Source organism: Pteropus alecto, unplaced genomic scaffold (genome assembly GCF_000325575.1).
Source record: "Pteropus alecto unplaced genomic scaffold, ASM32557v1 scaffold102, whole genome shotgun sequence".
NCBI classification, from domain to species: Eukaryota; Metazoa; Chordata; class Mammalia; order Chiroptera; family Pteropodidae; genus Pteropus; species Pteropus alecto.
The window spans coordinates 1,408,289-1,424,578 of record NW_006432224.1 but is presented as its reverse complement, the minus strand read 5'-3'; the positions used below and the strand labels follow the sequence as shown (position 1 = coordinate 1,424,578).

Here is a 16,290-nt window from a genome sequence, read left to right as displayed (position 1 = left end):
TGCCTCGTGTCCAGGCTGCGGCGGCTCTCGCTCGGGCTGCATGGGGCACCGGCCCTCGGCGAACACGTGCGGCAGGCTGGCTGTGGGCACTTGCCGGAGCTGCTCATAGTCACTCAGGGCGGCTGTCAGGTCCCAGTTTTTGCCTGCGGACAAGAAATGATGCGTGACTCGGGCATGATCTCTAAGTGCAGAGTTTCACGCTCACCACGGGTGTCCACCCGCTGCATGGCTGTCTCCAGTCTCCTGGTCTTTAGAGTCACCCACGCACATGCACACGCACACGCACACGCACACGCACACGCACACGAAAACACGACGCCCCTCACCGCCACGCCCCTGTCGAGCGCCAAGCTGTAGAGCCCACGCCCAGAAGGGACCGAACGCATACGAAGGGTTCCCGCATTTCTCTGGGCTTCTGCGTTGGTGCCGCGTGTCCCCTCACAAGGTGACAGATCCCGCGACGTACGGAGGGGACGCTGCGGCTGCTGGAGGACAGCGGAGTCAGTCCTCGGGGCAGCGGGCAGCGAGGCCCAGCCGGCCGCGGGCCCGTGGGCTGCTGAGTCGCCGACGGGCGAGGCGGCCAGCGCCTGTCGTGTGCAGGGCGTGTGCCACAGTCACAGTTTATTCTGAGAGGGACGAGACCATCGGCAGAGACGCGGCCACGGAAAGACAGTTCCGACAGTTTTATTTAATTTAAAATGTCTCACGGTACCGTTCGTACAGTGCAGTGCAGGCCCAGGTGGACACTCAGTTTGACGACTTTTGCCAAGTGCACAGATGTCACTGCCGCCACGGTCCAGGCCTGGCCCAGGTCCATCACGCCCAGGAGGGTGTCACGCCCTTCGCGGTCAGTCCCTCCCCAGTGGTCTCCTGCTGCCGCTACGTGACAATTCGTCCCACACACAGTGGCTTCAGGCGGCACCCACCCGTGACCTCCGATGGCGGGCGGGCTTGGCTGGCTTCTCCGCGCGCGTCTTGCGAGGCCGAGGTCAAGGTGCCGACAGGGATGCAGGCCCTGGCTGGGCACCCACTCCCGGGGCCGTTCCGGGGTGACCTGACTCAGCGCCCCGCGCTGCAGCACGGAGGCCCACTTCCTCCAGGGCGGTCAGCAGAGGTGGCCGTCAGCTCCCGGAGGCCACCTTGTCTTGGCCTGTGTCCACTTCCTCCATCAGGCCGGCAGTGCTGGCGAGTCCCCTCCGCACCGAGAGCCTCTCCCGACGCTAGTTTTCTCCTGCTGCTTTCCAGAGGCCCGCGGGGCCTGCGCGGGTCACCCCGGACCCGCTCCTGCTTCAAAGTCAGCTGACGGGCACCCTGGATTCCGTCCGCCCGGTCCCTTGGTGGCAGCGCCCAGGGCGGGGTCTGCGTGCCGGCGGGCGGGGGGCTTGCGGCCTCTTCAGAGCCTCGTTCACCGCACGGCCCGTCTCGGGGGACTCACGTGACATGTCCTGTCTGCCTGTGGCCTTCCTGCCAGACTAAGGTCCCCGAGAGGCACCCGGCCGCAGCACCCCTCGGCAGCTCGGCCGTTTGCGTTGCCCAGCAGCGTCCTGTGGCACAGACGCGTGACGGCGGGTCTATCCGGTCGCTTTCGGAGGGTGTGACGGTGCTTTATAAACCTGGGCGATTCTAAATAAGGCTGCCGCGAACACTCCAGTACAGGCTGGTTAGTGGAGATTTGTTCTCACTTTTCTTCAGTAAATACCCAGCAGCAGAATTGCTGGATCGAGGGCAGAGCGTATTCCTAACTTTGTAAGAAACCACCAAGCTCTTTTCCAGAGTGGTTTTATCATTTTGCTTTCTCACGGGCCACGGATGACGGTGACATTCGTCCCACGCCCCCCTGCCAGTGTGGGGTGCCTGTCTTCTTAATCTAAGCCATTTCAGTGGCCGCGGAGTGGTATCTCGTTGAGTCTTAATTCCTATTTCCCTGCTGACGGATTGGAAAATCTTGTCATGTACTTACTGGTCATTCACGTACCTTCCCGTTAAAAGTCTTTTGCTCATTTTTTATGGGGTTCTTTTATTTTTAGAATTAACTTGCGGTTGTTATTTATACGTTCGGGATACAAATATTTTGTCGGATATGTGTCTTATAAGTGAGGTTTCCCAGTCCCAGTGTCTGGCGTATTAGTATTTATCGGCGTCCTGATGAATGGAAATTTTGGATTTCGGTGAAATTCGACTTCTCGTTTGTTCTCCTTACGTAGGGAGCCCCTTTTCTGGCTTCTCTAAAACACGTTCGCCCGCTCCGGGGTCGCGGGGATGTCCCCGCCACCATGCCCTCTTCCAGAAGCTTCACAGGTTTTTTTCTCACATTATAGGGTGCAACCTAGTTGAAGTAGTTTGTACGTACACTACGAGGCAGAAGGTCAAGGTCCGTTTTCCTCAAACGTAGCGCTTTACAGGCGTCTCGCTGTGTAAACTCGTCAAGCCTAGGTGTTTGCAGGTGTAAACGCTTCGGGTTCTCAGTCCCGACTGAAGCATGCAGAGCTCCGCCCCCTTTTTCTGTCCAGGTGAAGCCACCTTACCCCACTGTCTCCGCCTCATGCCCCGAGGTGGGGGGTCAGAGAGGACGGGGAGGGGCAGGTGCGGGGGCCAGCCTGTGGCAGGGAGGGCACACGAGTGCGGTGTGAGCGTGGGGCTTTGCTGGGCATGCGGGGGTGGCATGTGGGCTCAGGGGAGTGTGCGTGGAATACGTCTGTGCAGTGTGCATGCGTGGGAGGTGTGTGCAAGGCATCCGCGCGTGTGCGCTCTGTGTGATGTGAGTAGTGTGCGTGCCGTCTGGCGCGTGTGGCGTGTGTGGCGTGTGTGGGCGTGTAGGGTGGGCGTGCAGGACGAAGGGTGGTATGCGTGAACACACTGCACAGCATGTGTGTTCTGTTGTGTGTTCACGCGTTGCTCCTGAAGGCGGCCAGTAGTTTGGCTCCGTCTACAGCGGCCACAGACTTTGAAACCCCTCAGATTATGAAGAACGTGGGGGACACACTGGACACACAGAGATGAGGTGGGGACTGTGTCCGTGCGTCCAGTCTCACGGGACTGCTTATCCTTAAACCCCGAGCTGTTCATCTCTGAAACAGCGACCCGGGCCCCCAGGTCAGCCCAAGGCCTGGCTGCATCCCAAAGGTCCCCTCACACGAGCAGCATGGATACCATGCTGGTGCCCGGGGCTTCACGGCAGAGCAGACCCCTGGGGGCCTTCACGCTCACCCTCCCCCATCACCGACATCCAGCCTCGTAAGCACGGAGCACACCGATGGAAGCAGAGATCGATCGATTGTTTTCTCAGGCTCATTTTCTGAAACGGCTTAACCTATGGCATAGGCCAAACATCCTGCCGATACGGAAGGAGCTCCAGTGGCGACACTCCGGTGACACAGCCGCACGCTGCAAGGCAGAGTCAGCCGGCCTGTGCTTGGGGGCGGGGCTGCCCCTTCCCAGCCTCTTGGGAGACTGCGCCTGGCTGCACGTGGACAGGGAGAGGTGACGGACAGGGCTCACATTTCCAGGGCTGAACTATCTCTGCTGGGGCGGTGGGGACCCACAGATGCCACCGCCAGGCGGCAGCAGGAGGCTCGACATGCTGTCCCCACGGCAGAGCTCAGCACACAGCCAAGCACCTAGAGGACCTCCGCCCTGAACCTAGCTGCAGTCCCGTGACCTCCTCGTGCCCCCTCGTTCCCGTCACGGCGGCCCTTCACCAGCCGTGCGCAGCCCCGCACGGATACAGAGTAACCCCCGGCTCACGCGGACAGCTCTAGGTCCACGGGCTCGTGACGAACTTGGCTTGGCTGTTTTACGATCTCCGCTTACGAAGCCCTGGCCAGCTGGCTCTAGCCTCGGGGAGGTAGGGACGAGATGGCGAGGAGCTGGGGCGGGCGGTGAGAGGAATCGCTATAAACACACGCACACGAACACACGAAGGTAGAGGGCCGGAAAAGCACCAAACATCGCAAACGAGGGAGTCGCTTCTTAGCACCGATTGTGTGCGGAGCGATTTAAAATCAGTCGGTCTGGATGTAGATGGCGGAATTCACCGAATTTTCTCATTCACGTGATTCGTAAGATGTAAACGATGGCCGATACGCTGCGCGTACGGTTTTGAGAAATTCCCTTGACTGCAGAAATGGTGACGTGAGACTGTCACGTAACTGCAGAACCGGCTCAGACTGGTCCGGTCCGGTTTCTAACGAGGCCTGGGCACCTCGCTTACGAGTAACACCTGTGAACCCTTCCCCGCCCCGGGACTGGACCAGCCCCCCCAACCAGCCAAGGCGGAGGGGCCGCTGTCCGGAAGAGCTGGTGCTGAAGTCCCGTACTCCCCGCCATCACCCCGGATCCGCAGAGTCGAGCCCCGCCTCCTGTCGCCGGGCCGGCCGACTTACACATAAAAGCCTTTCCTTTTCTCAAAAGCCAATGTAGGGTGCTGGCTCCTAGGCAAGCCTCTGGCTGGTGACAGTCCAGAATTACACGTCCTGTGCAGAATTCACTGACGTGTGGCAGAAGTACTAATTTAAGGGACACGCTGTTGTCGAGGATGCATATGCTGTAATCTCTTTAGTAACTACCCAAAATAGCCAAGGATGATATAGCTAAGAAACTACAGAGGGAAAATTAAATACTAAAAGTTTTTAATTTTTACAAAATAAGGCAAGAAAGAGGAAAAACAGGACCAAAAAAAAAAAAAAAAAACCCAGGATGAATGTAAACTGAACAGTGAGATGTTGGCTCTGTAATCAAATATATGTCAGTTATCACGCCCAGTGCGGGCGCCCTGCATACTCCACGTTAAAGACAGACTACCTGACTGCGTTTAGAAAACAATCCTAATTACACACTGCCCAGAAGAGCTATGTCTTAAATACACGGTGTCAGAGAGGTTGAGGCAAAAAGATAGAAAAATATATTGTGCAGACACTAAGCCAAAGAAAGCTAAGATCCATTAGACAAGTAGACTGAGGAACACAGAATTTTAATAAAGGTTTGTCACGAGAAAGGAGTCAGTTTAACGGGAAGATACGAGACTAAATGCACTTAACCTCGAAACGTATAAATCGAGGGCTGAGGGCAGATCGAGGTGAAACGTACAAGTCCGTAATCAGGCTGGAGATTTTAACCAAGCGCCTTCAGAAGCTGACAGGACAGGCAGGTGACGGCAAGGAACTGGCTGCTGGGCCACGGGCGTCCCCGCGTTCACACATGTGGCCTCTATGTGGCAGTGTCGCCCCTCTGGGTGCGGGAGGAGGCCCTGGCACCTCGGGCTCCTCCTCCCCCCTCTGTCTGTGTAAATGATACACCGGATCCGAGCTGGCTTGCTGTATCATCAGGGCTCACGCTCACCTCATCCTGGGGGCGAGTCTGATAGAATCGGTCACAAAGGGTAATCAGAAAACCCTCCCACGCTTGTGAATTGAACGGAAACGTACATCCTTCCTTATCCATATTCAAGAAGAGGATGAACTGAACATCGGCCCTCTACGCCGGGGCTGGCAAGTCACTGACCCGCACGCCGGTCCCGGCCTCCTGTTCTTTAGTTTTTTTTTTGTATGGTGCACGAGCTAAGATCAGCTTTCATATTTTTAAACATAAGAAGAATATGCGACAGAGACTGTGCGTGGATTGCAGAGCCTAACGTTCTGCAGAGCTTTGCCGACCCCAGATCTAAGTATCCATATGAAGTAGTTTAAAAACTAGCAGATTTCACCAAAAGGAAAAAAAGGGTCGAAGAACAGATAAGACAAAGAAATAAGAAATAGGGAGATGACAGATCTATGACCAAGTATATCAAGAATTTAGAAAGATAAAACCAGAACTTAATAAAATAGACAACTAACACTAAAGAGAATTAATAAAGCTAATTTTTTTTTTAAAGGCTTAACCGATACGCCTGGCAAGACATCCCTAATTTCGACTCCATCATCTGGATGCAAAAAGAATCCATAGAATGTATACCGTAGGATTCCGCATGCACGAAGAACAGGAAAAGCTAAGACGCTAGAAGCCAGGACTGTGATCACCTTCGGGGAGAAGACAGGTGACCAGGACAGGGAGGACGGGGACTTGTGGCCGCTGCTGACGTCGCAGGCTCTGATTTGCTGTCGGCGGTGGCTGCACAGCTGGTGCACTGTATAAGTCATTAGGCTGCATGCTTTTAATTCTCACGGTTTCCACGCGTGTCATACGTCAGCGAGAAACTTTAAAATGTCCTTTTCTGTAGCGAGTTGCAAACACCTTGTATGTCTTATCGGATTTACTTTGAACATTTACTGGGTTTCGCGCCGTGTCACAGGTAAGCCGGTCGCTCAGAATACCTTTGATTTTAAAAAGCTAGTAATTCAGAACAAAACATAAACACGCACGTTTATCAATATAAATACAAACAGGTATGGAGCTTTATACATTCGTGCTCGTTAGTCTATTATGATTCACCCTTGGTCCGAGTGAAATATGACAAAGGCGGTGGCATCTGTCCTGCTGGCCTCACCGTCATTAACAAGATCAGCCAGGCGTGGAGAAGGGGGAGCCGCGCTGACAGCTGGAACGGGGTGACCCGGCACCCTCACCTCACGGCAAGCAGCGGGGAACACGCAGAGCGGTCGCCAGGACTACGGAGGCACACGGCACACCGCGACATAACACGCACGCACGCTCTCCAGGCGTCGGGACACGAGAGACACGGGAAGCTGAGCCCGGCACAGTCCAGCCATCTCCGTGGAGTGCTGGGCTCTCCCCGACCGACGTTGGCCGTGGGGTCCCCGGCAGGGTGACGAGGCGGAGGCGGGCGGAGTGAGGGCAGGAGCTGCAACCTGCACAGGGTGCCGGTAACCGCCCTCTGCTGGGGCCCGACGGCGTGTCGCCTGGGCACTGCGTGGACACGCTCTCGCCTGATACATCCCCGCTGGGCAGACGCAGAGACGGAGGCCGAGAGGCCCCGCGGCCCGGTCCGGGGGTCCTGGCAGGCCAGCGAGCGTGGGCTGGAACCTAGAATGTCGGCCAGCTGCGCAGAGACGCTTCGGCAACGTGACAGTCCTGGTGGCCTTGGGTAACATTTTCTGCCCTTGCCAGTGCGTGGCGGCCAGACTTCGAGGCAGCCCCTGAAGACCTCGCTTCTTGTCATTGACACCTGTGTGTCGTCCCCTCCACATTCTACCAGAAGTGACGAGGTGTCCGTTCCAAGATTATGTTATAACGTATTGTGGCTTCCATGTTGGGGGGCTCGGAGACTCTCCCTCCCTCCCTCCCTCTCTCTCGCCCACTATGCACCCTGGGGGAAGTTGTCTGACACCTTATGAGGATGCTCAGGCACGCAGTGAGGAACCGAGGTCCCCCGCCAACCACCGGTGCAGGGCAGAGGCCGGCCAGCTACCACGTGAGCGAGCCTGGGAGCCGACCCACCAGCCCCAGAGTGACTCCGGGGCAGGGCCACCCTGCTACGCCACTCCCGGATGCCCGACCCCGAAAAGTGGTGGGAGAGAAAGACCCGGTTGTTGCTTTTAGCTGCTAAATTACAGGACAGTTTGGTGTGTGGCAACAGGCCACACGCACCAGGACACCGGATTTCACTACGCCAGTGCTCCTGATTTTAGGGAACAGAAAAGCCCCACGGGCTATCAGTGCGCGTGCCCAGAACGGCTAACGCCGAAGGGTGACGGCAGCAAAGGCCGGCAGAGCACGGTGACTGGAACCGCCACACGCTGCTCCAGGGGGACGAGCCACCCCGGCGGGACCACGCCGGGCAGTTCCTCCAAAAGCAAACGCACGTCGACCTCCGGTCCAGACGTGGTGACCTCAAGTCCAGATGCGGTGACCTCCGGTCCAGATGCGGTGACCTCCGGTCCAGAAGCAGCGACCTACGATCCAGGTGTGAAGACCTACGATCCAGACATGACGACCTCTGATCCAGATGCATCAGCCTCTGATTCAGACATGGTGACCTCCGGTCCAGACACGGCGACCTCCGGTCCAGACGCGGTGACCTCCGGTCCAGACGAGGCGACCTCCGGTCCAGACACAGCGACCTCCAGTCCAGATACATCGACCTACGATCCAGACATGGCGACCTCCGATCCAGGTGTGAAGACCTACGATCCAGATGTGATGACCTACGATCCAGACGCGGCGGCCTACGATCTGGATATTCCACTCGGGGAATTTATGCGGGAGAAACGAAACCGCATCTCCGTAAGACACGTCCACAGCAGCTTCACTCACGACAGCCAAGCCCGGAGCCACTCGGATGCCATCGGGCAAGGAGCGGCCGAGCGAACCGAGCTTAGTGTCCGCGGCCGGATTCCACTGAATAATTACGAGACGCGAGCTCCCAACACGCTTAACGTGGACGGGGCTCAGAACACGCTGGCTTCTGCACGGCAATGGGAACGATCGACGAACGAAGGGATGACCTAGGGAATGGGAAGAATATTTGCGGAGCACGTATCCGAAAACGGGGCTGCTACCCGAAATGCACACGAAACTCATCAAGTCAACAACAACAACAAAACCAAATAACCCGATTGTAAAGGGCGAAGGACCCGGACAGGCCCTCGCCCAGGCAGAGGCGTCCGCTCCAGCCGTGCCACACACGGCAGCCTCCCCTTTCCCGCCTAACCAAGAATTTTTAAATTCATTTCAGTCTGAAGAGCTGTTCTTATCTTATAAAGCGTCTAACTTGTGCTGACCCCACTTCTGTCAGAGGGTCGCCGACCAGGGGCTGTGGGCTGCTGACCGTAGCTTGGGTCCGTGTCACTGGGCGCCCCGGGCTGGCAGCCCTGGGGGACCGTGCACGGCTGGGAGCGAGGGGAGGGACCCAAAGGCGGGGTGGCACGGGGAGGCTCGTGCGGGACACCCCTCCGGAGGGACTCCGTGATGGAGGTGGCTGGCTTTCCAGAGAGGAAGCATTTGATTTCGAGCAGCCGAGATGAAACATCCTTTTAAGCAAAGCCAATAAAATAGGTCAGCGATGGTCCCTGGACTCACAGTCATCCCTAGTGGACAGGAAATGAGGGAAGTCCGACCTACCTCACTGATCAGCATGACAGAAGGACACTCACCACGCATGTCCTGCTGGGCTTCCGTTCGTTTTCAACAATATTTAGACACACTCCGCTGCCTAAAGAGACGGCGTCCTCCTGGACAGGGCCAGGACCAGGACGGGAGGGGCCGGGGGTCCGACCCCGAAGGGATTTCTCGTTTTTGATCACTTTCGTTAATAGTCGAGTCCACTGGCAGAGCTGTCCCCGGTGGGACCAGGACGGCCGCCAGTGGGTTCGTGTCAATATTTCTAAACACACCAACAAGGCGATGCCAACACTGGCCGGAGACCGTCAGACCTTCCTCTAGCTTGTGCTGAGGACGCGGTCACCAGGCCACGGCTTCGTTCCCTCTCAAGGACGTGGGACTTGTTCGCGACAGCTGTCGAACTACGACACGGGGCAGGCTGGCTGGACCACAGGGAAGAGGCCTCTGGCCATGCGTCCCCGGCCTGTCTGGACTGGGGACACTCTCATTCTAATTCCAACAGCCTCAGTGTCTGGAGTGTCTAAGACCTGGTCCACGATGGCCACCGGCCGGTCACCCTTGGGCACCTGCGGCCTCTGCCACACTCCCTACGTCCTGCGTGCTGTGCGTGGGACCCCTGGCTGGCCGCTGGCGGTGTGAGACTCTTACTGAACCCGTCCTTGCTTCTTGCGACTTCGTCACCTCCATCCCCTCCCCCATTTCTGGGGTGTGCTCTCTGGGGCACCGCACAGTTCTGCAAGTCAGTGGCGGCTGTCTGTCCCCAAACCGTGGGAAAGCTTTCAAAGGCCGAAAGGAAACGCTTGTGGGATTTCCCAGCACCATGACCGGCAATCGACTGGGAGTGGGCGCTTATGCGAGCTGGACCAGAAGGTACATCGGCCGCCAGTTCCCAGCACGGGGACTCCAAACCCCGGGGGGCCCGGGATCGGAAGGGAGGGGGTGCCCCCGTCAGCAGCCCCAAGCACTTCAGCCCTCGAGGTGCCACCAAGGGAGGGGGTGCCCCGTCAGCAGCCCCGAGCACTTCAGCCCTCGAGGTGCCACCGTGACCGGGAGACGCACGGTCCTCTTAAAATACGTGGACAGCCACACACACACACACACACACACACACACACACACACACACACGCGTGTATCTTCTTTCTGGCAGGGGACAATGCTTTTTAACTTAGTTGGGACCATTTTCCTTAATTTTGCCAGTTTCGCAAAGATTGTGGGTGACTCTATTAGGGACACGTGACATGCTCAATTCTAGTTTATGTTCTTAAGTGCAACCGGCTGCTTTATTTGAGAATTGTTCCCCATGGGCACCAACGAAAGTGAGCCACGTGTATGCGCACGACAGAGCATCTCGGTGGAGCCACAAGGCCCCAAAATTCGCAATTACCGTGAAAGTGTTGAGGGCTGCTTTTTCTTTAAGAAGGGAACGGACACTTTATAAACAACTCATGCGTTTGGCCTCCCACTTGAAACTCTTCTGACCAAGACCCTGTCTGGCACGTGGATGTTAGCTATTAGTTCTGTTTTTTGAATAGCGTTTGTGGTCTATCGAAGTAATGGTTCGTTTGGAAAGGTAATTAGCCACATCAGAAAATGGGTTAATAAACAGCCCTTTGGTGAGTAACGAATGCTCCGTTAGCGCGTACGGCACACGACGTGCTCTCACGGCCCAGGACGGTGAGAGTGATCGATGGTGGGTGACAGGGCTTTGCAGAAAGAGCCTGGCATTTAGTGACACGGTCGGGTTCAGACGCTCACTCCGCCGTGTTCTGTGTGTCACGTCAGAGAATGTTCTTGGCCTCGGTTTTCTTGCCTATACAATGAGAAGGTAACATTTTCTAACTCAGTGCGTGGATGAGAGACACCACAGTCCGTGTCTGGCGTGTCACGATGCACCATGAATGCTACCCACCATCGCCCTTGTCACCGTCTTGCTTCTAAGAGCTTCCGATTAAATGGGGAAAATAAGTATGTGATTAATTATAAAATAAAGAGCAATCAGATATGTGTCGCAGCAGAATCTATAAAGTTTTGAGGGATGGCGGTGAGCGACCGATTGATCCTCGCTCTTCCTGGAAACTTCTCCCCACGTGGCTCCCCGTCTAACGCCCCGGGTCTTTGCTCGGATTCTGTGTTTTAATGAGGGAGGTCTTCTCCGCCAGCCCTGATTTAAAGTCGCACCCACGCCCCCTTCCACCTCCCTGTGATATAATTTTCTCCGTAGCGTTAACAACTAAAATACTACAAAACCTTCTTAGGCTGGTCATCGTCTGTCTCCACGAGGATGAGGGTTTTGTCTGGTTGCTCGCTCACTGCTGTGTCCCCAGCGGCCAAACCATTCCACTGCGGGACTAGCTGGTTTCGATGTTGGGGGGACACGGCGAGCCCCACCTGGGTGGTCCCTGCCGCCATGAGGCTCACGATCCGGCGTGGAGGAGGAGCGGAATTTTGAGAATGAGACGGAGTGTGTGTGGGGGGTGGGGGGACGGGCACGAGAAGGGAGCCTAAGCGAAGTAGGGGGATGGCGTGCCCCAGGACAGGGTGGTGAAGGAATGTGGGGGGCCAGGACGAGATGCCGCAGGGCCCCGAGTGCCACGTGCGGGAGGTGACGCGGGGCGACATCGCAGGATGTGGGGAGACGGAGTCATCCCACCTTGTTCGGAAGGACCGCTCTGCCGGCATGCAAAGGGCCGACGCGAAGGAGGCAGGCAGCCAGGTGAGGACACACCTGCTCACCCGGCGGCGGCTCAGCGTCCACTCGCTCTGTCTTTGCCTCTCTTTGTCCTGCTGTCCCCGTCCCGTCTCTTGCCAGGGTGTTTACCAGCCCAGGTTCCTCTTTCTCCTCCGCTGAATTGTGATTCTCACCATTACGCGTGTGCGTTTCGCTTTTTATCGTGAAAGAAATTAATTCAAAACACTCACGAAAAGCTGAAAATTAAACCGTGCCGAGAGAGCTCACGCACCCTGCACCTGGCTTCTGCCATCGCCGTGATGCTTTACCCTTGGAAGGGGCACAACAAAAAGGTTTCATTCTCTGAAACTCCAGCTTTTAGAAAAATCTTGACCCAAGTAACGCTGACGACTTAAAGGGCCACCGTACGCGTGTGACCGCAGACCTCCCCCTCGTAAAAGCAGAGGGCGGGATCCCAGGCCTGGGCAAGACGGAGCAAGGATGTTCCACCCCGTCTCCTGTCCCGGGAGCAGCTGTGACACCCGGGCGGAGAGCGTGGGAAGGGCCCTGGGGACTCAGAGCGTGAACGGGAGCAGCAGACGGGGGACGAAGGCCTCCGCTGAACGCACCGCGGCCCTGGTGGCGAGCGAGTCACGCGTCCCCTCACGCCTGTGCCGTGAACTCGGTGTGGCCCCAAGCCCGGACCGGCCTCCGACGCAGAAGCAGCCCTCGCTCAGGCTCGGGGATCAGGAGAGGGGCCCGGCCGTGCGGGGGGTGCAGGCGTACCTCATCTATGCTTTTTTCTTTAAAAGTAACTTTTCAGGTCTCTGGTGCCCCGGACCCCAAGTGATTCTGTGACAGCAATAAGAGATGGCAGGAAATCGAAATGGGGAGGCAGGGGACACGTCCTCTCTGACAGGTGAACCCCAAGGTGAACCCCACCGCTTCTCTCTCTCTCTGGATTCTGACCACTCAGCTCCGAGATGGGCAGTGAAATCATGCGCAGTGGGGTGGGGTCCACGAGGCCCCCACGTCCTCGCTGTGAGACTGGCCAAGCAGAGTCCGGAGCTCCTGGGGACCGTACGGAGAGGTGAGAGGTCGGCGAAGCGTCCCCTTGGTTGCTACGGACCGCTGGGCTGAGCCCTGAGCCGCACGTGTGTGGGTTTGACCCCATACAGACTGTGGAGACGTTGGGTCGTGAAGCCTGGGACAGGCCACGGCCCGGGTCCCCGACTGGCCACTAGGCGGTACACGCGTGAGGCGCAGCCACATAGCAGTTCTCAAGACTGGACCTTGGAACCAGCATCTACAGAAGTTTTGGGGAACCTTGAACTTGTGGTGTGAGCCCGGACGGGGCAATGATCTTCTAGAACAAAACGACGATGTTTGCCATAAGGTCGAAACGTCAGCCAGTCTCAAAACGTCGCATCCAAAATGTCTAGGACACAGTCCGAATGTACTCAGCATACAAAAATAACAAAAAAACCCAAAACCCGAAATCCAAACAAACAAACCAAACAACCCCGAATCAACACCAATACACAGAGAAATCTCGACAGCGATGCTGGGGAAAAAAGTGATATCGGAATCACCTGGCAAACGCTTTAAAGCATTATTAGAAATATTTTCCAAGTAAGAGAGAACACTCTTGAAAACTCTAGAAAGTCTCAGCAAAGAAACAGAAGGTATAAAGAATCAAGTGGAAATGTTAGAAATAGAAAAAATTCAACCTCCTCTCCCCATAAAAACCAAAACTCACTGGATGGGCTCAGAGGACGGGTCGGTATGTTTATAAACAGATCGACAGAAATCCGTCCGAACGACAGACAGAAAACAGGCTGAAGAAGGCGGACGAAGCCGTAGATCCCTGCGGGACCAAAACACACTCTGGAACCCCTCTCGCGAGTCCCAGAGGAGGGGAGAAAAATGTGCAGCAGAAAAATCCGTAAATAAATATGGTGGAAGACTGGTTTATTATTAGAGAGCAGTCAAGGTGACCTATTATATTAGCAGTTTAAAGAAGATATGTATCAACTGACTTGAACCTATCGATTGATGTAGAAAATGCATCTGAAAACACCTGACATGTGTTCACCATAAAACGCGCAGCGAGCCAGGACTAGGAGTCTGTTCCACCTGCCAGAGGCGTCTGGACCGCGGGGCGAGGCTGAGCGCCTTCCCCCCGCGACCACGAACGAGGCCCCCTCAAATCCAGCCTCTCACCGGGAGTCCTAGTTAGCGCAACGAGTCGGGAAAATCAAAAGGCATGAACATTGGAACGAGAGAACAAAACTCTCCACGTTCACAGACAACACGGTCGTCCACGCAGAAAATCCCAAGGAACACACACGCACACACACACACACACACACTCACTCACACGTGCACGCACACACGCATGAAGGTGGGCGTGCATACACACACCCGACAACAGACAATTGACTTTACACACACACACGCACACGCACACGCACACGTGCACGCACACACGCATGAAGGTGGGTGTGCATACACACACCCGACGACAGATAATTGACTTCAGCAAGATGGCGGGGTACAAGGGCCATGCACAAACATCAATTATATTTCTCTATCCTCGCAATGAACAATTAGAAACTGAAATTAAAAAAAAAATACCATTCATAATAGTTCAAAAAAAATCCCGTAGATACAAAGCTGACAAACTATAACATATATTCTAAAAACTATAAAATGTTTACGAGAGAATTAAAAAAGGCCTAAGTGTATGGCTAGACTGATTTCAGATTGGAAGAAAAACAGGGCTGGCCATTCTCTCTCTTCTCTACCCTAGCACCTACGAAAAATTAAAAAATATACAAAGCGAATCCATTTTGGATAGTGAGACAGAAATTAAACCTTAACTGTTAGTCTATTATGATTATAGGTGAATGAATATCTGGAATCATTCTATGTATGGACTATGTAGCAAATGATACCTTCTCTAACAGGTCGAGGAAGGATTTTGTCCTCAAGCTTATGAATTATTACCACCGATTTTACAAGGTATTTAGAAGGTATTCTTTGTTTTTTTTGGTTTTTGTTTTTTACCAAAAACTTTGTGCTAAAGATTTGTGTCTCGGCTAAGAGAGAGACAAGAATCTCAGGTCTCCACTAAAAGTGTTTTCTGTAATGCTCTAGAATGTCTGCTCTAGTGAATATATTTTCTTTCAAAAAAAGGAATTGCCGATAAATGTCGACTCATTATCTAGAAGCTTTAATGCAAAGCAAAACCGAGCTAATGCCTTCCGCGTGTTTGCTGTAGAGCTGAGTGATTTGTTCCATCCCCAAAATGAAGTCAAGGTAACAAAAATAATTTCATCGTTATCACCCTCGTTTACAGGTGCCGCCGTTGTCAGGTAAGAGAAAGCTTATCTTTCGTCACCGGGTGGCGGGGGGCTAGGCCGAGACGGGGCCGCGAGGGTGAGGAGCGGCTTACCTTCCAGAAGATCTCTGGCCAGACCAGGTTCTGCCCCCGTGGACCGAACAAAGTCTGACAGGACCGCGTCCATATCAAGAGTCATGTGATCATGTAGGAGGGCTGCCCAGCTCTCAGCCGAGGAGGGGTTGGGGAGCAGGCTGGAAACCATCCACCTGCGGGAGAGGAGAGAATCACGGTGATGGCCGTGGCCGTGTGCTGGGGGACACACGTGGACACCCGGTGGAGGGGAGGCACCGTTTGCTGCTGTGACATAGTTTTGGCTGGTTTGGGACAACCGCCTGATTCTTCATGTAAGACGTTAAATGTTAAAAGTCAAACTCGGATATCGTCCCTCTGATATCGTACGTGCTGTATGAGAGACGGGGCCATCGCCAAGTCCGGCGCTTCCGGCCTTACATGCCGTCAATTCCGATGACAAATGAGTGAAAAGAAGACTAGACTGTATTCTAAAAATCAAATACCAAGTGCTCTTAGAGAGATCAACGGGAAGCTTCTAGATCTCAAACCCTCTTCCAAGTCGTGCAGACGTGTAACACCCGCAAAGCGGTCGTGCTGCCCGCTCTGCCCCAGCTCGCCTCACCCGTGAGCCAGGCCACGCCCTCAGCTCGCGGAATCCAGAGATTCCTCCCTGGAATCTCTGCCATCTCTCCAGGAATCACCGCCGGCACCGTCCCACCACCCAACAAAATTCATAAAGAAGTCAGCTCTCCTCGGCGCAACGACCCCAGTTAGTAAGACGCAGCGGGCATCCCGCAGCGTGACCACAGGCTGTCCCAGCCAGCTGCTCGGGAAGAGCGACCAGCACGTGGCATGCGAGGGTGACACACCCGTGAACCAGCGCTGGGCCACCGGTGGGTAACCGGTCTTGACTGGAAAACTGCAAATACGTCCCTGTGTTTGCAAAGACAAGGCGTCGGCAAATTATGGCCCACGGGCCCAGAGTGGTCCACCACCTATGTTTGTAAATAGAGGTTGTACTGGAATGCAGCCACGCCTATTCATTTACATACAAAGCTATGCTATAATGCAGCCAGGCTCATTCATTTACATACAAATCTGTACTGGTGGAATGTAGCCACAACTGGAAAACTGCAAATACGTCCCTGTGTTTGCAAAGACAAGGCGTCGGCAAATTATGGCCCACG

General features: G+C 55.1%; 1 protein-coding gene across 1 annotated transcript in view; it reads right to left on the bottom strand.

Annotated features, from left to right (window-relative positions):
• The window catches only part of OTUD7A (OTU deubiquitinase 7A), a 78,606-nt gene extending 63,313 nt beyond the window's left edge, over positions 1–15,293 (bottom strand). Inside the window, exons 1-2 of the mRNA XM_015585698.1 lie at positions 15,143–15,293; positions 1–143 (exon numbers count right to left, since the gene is read on the bottom strand). The exon at positions 1–143 is cut by the window's left edge and continues 28 nt beyond it. Coding sequence (XP_015441184.1) covers positions 1–143; positions 15,143–15,293 — 294 coding nt within the window. The remainder of the gene's footprint in view (positions 144–15,142) is intronic.
• Positions 15,294–16,290: the final 997 nt, after the last annotated feature.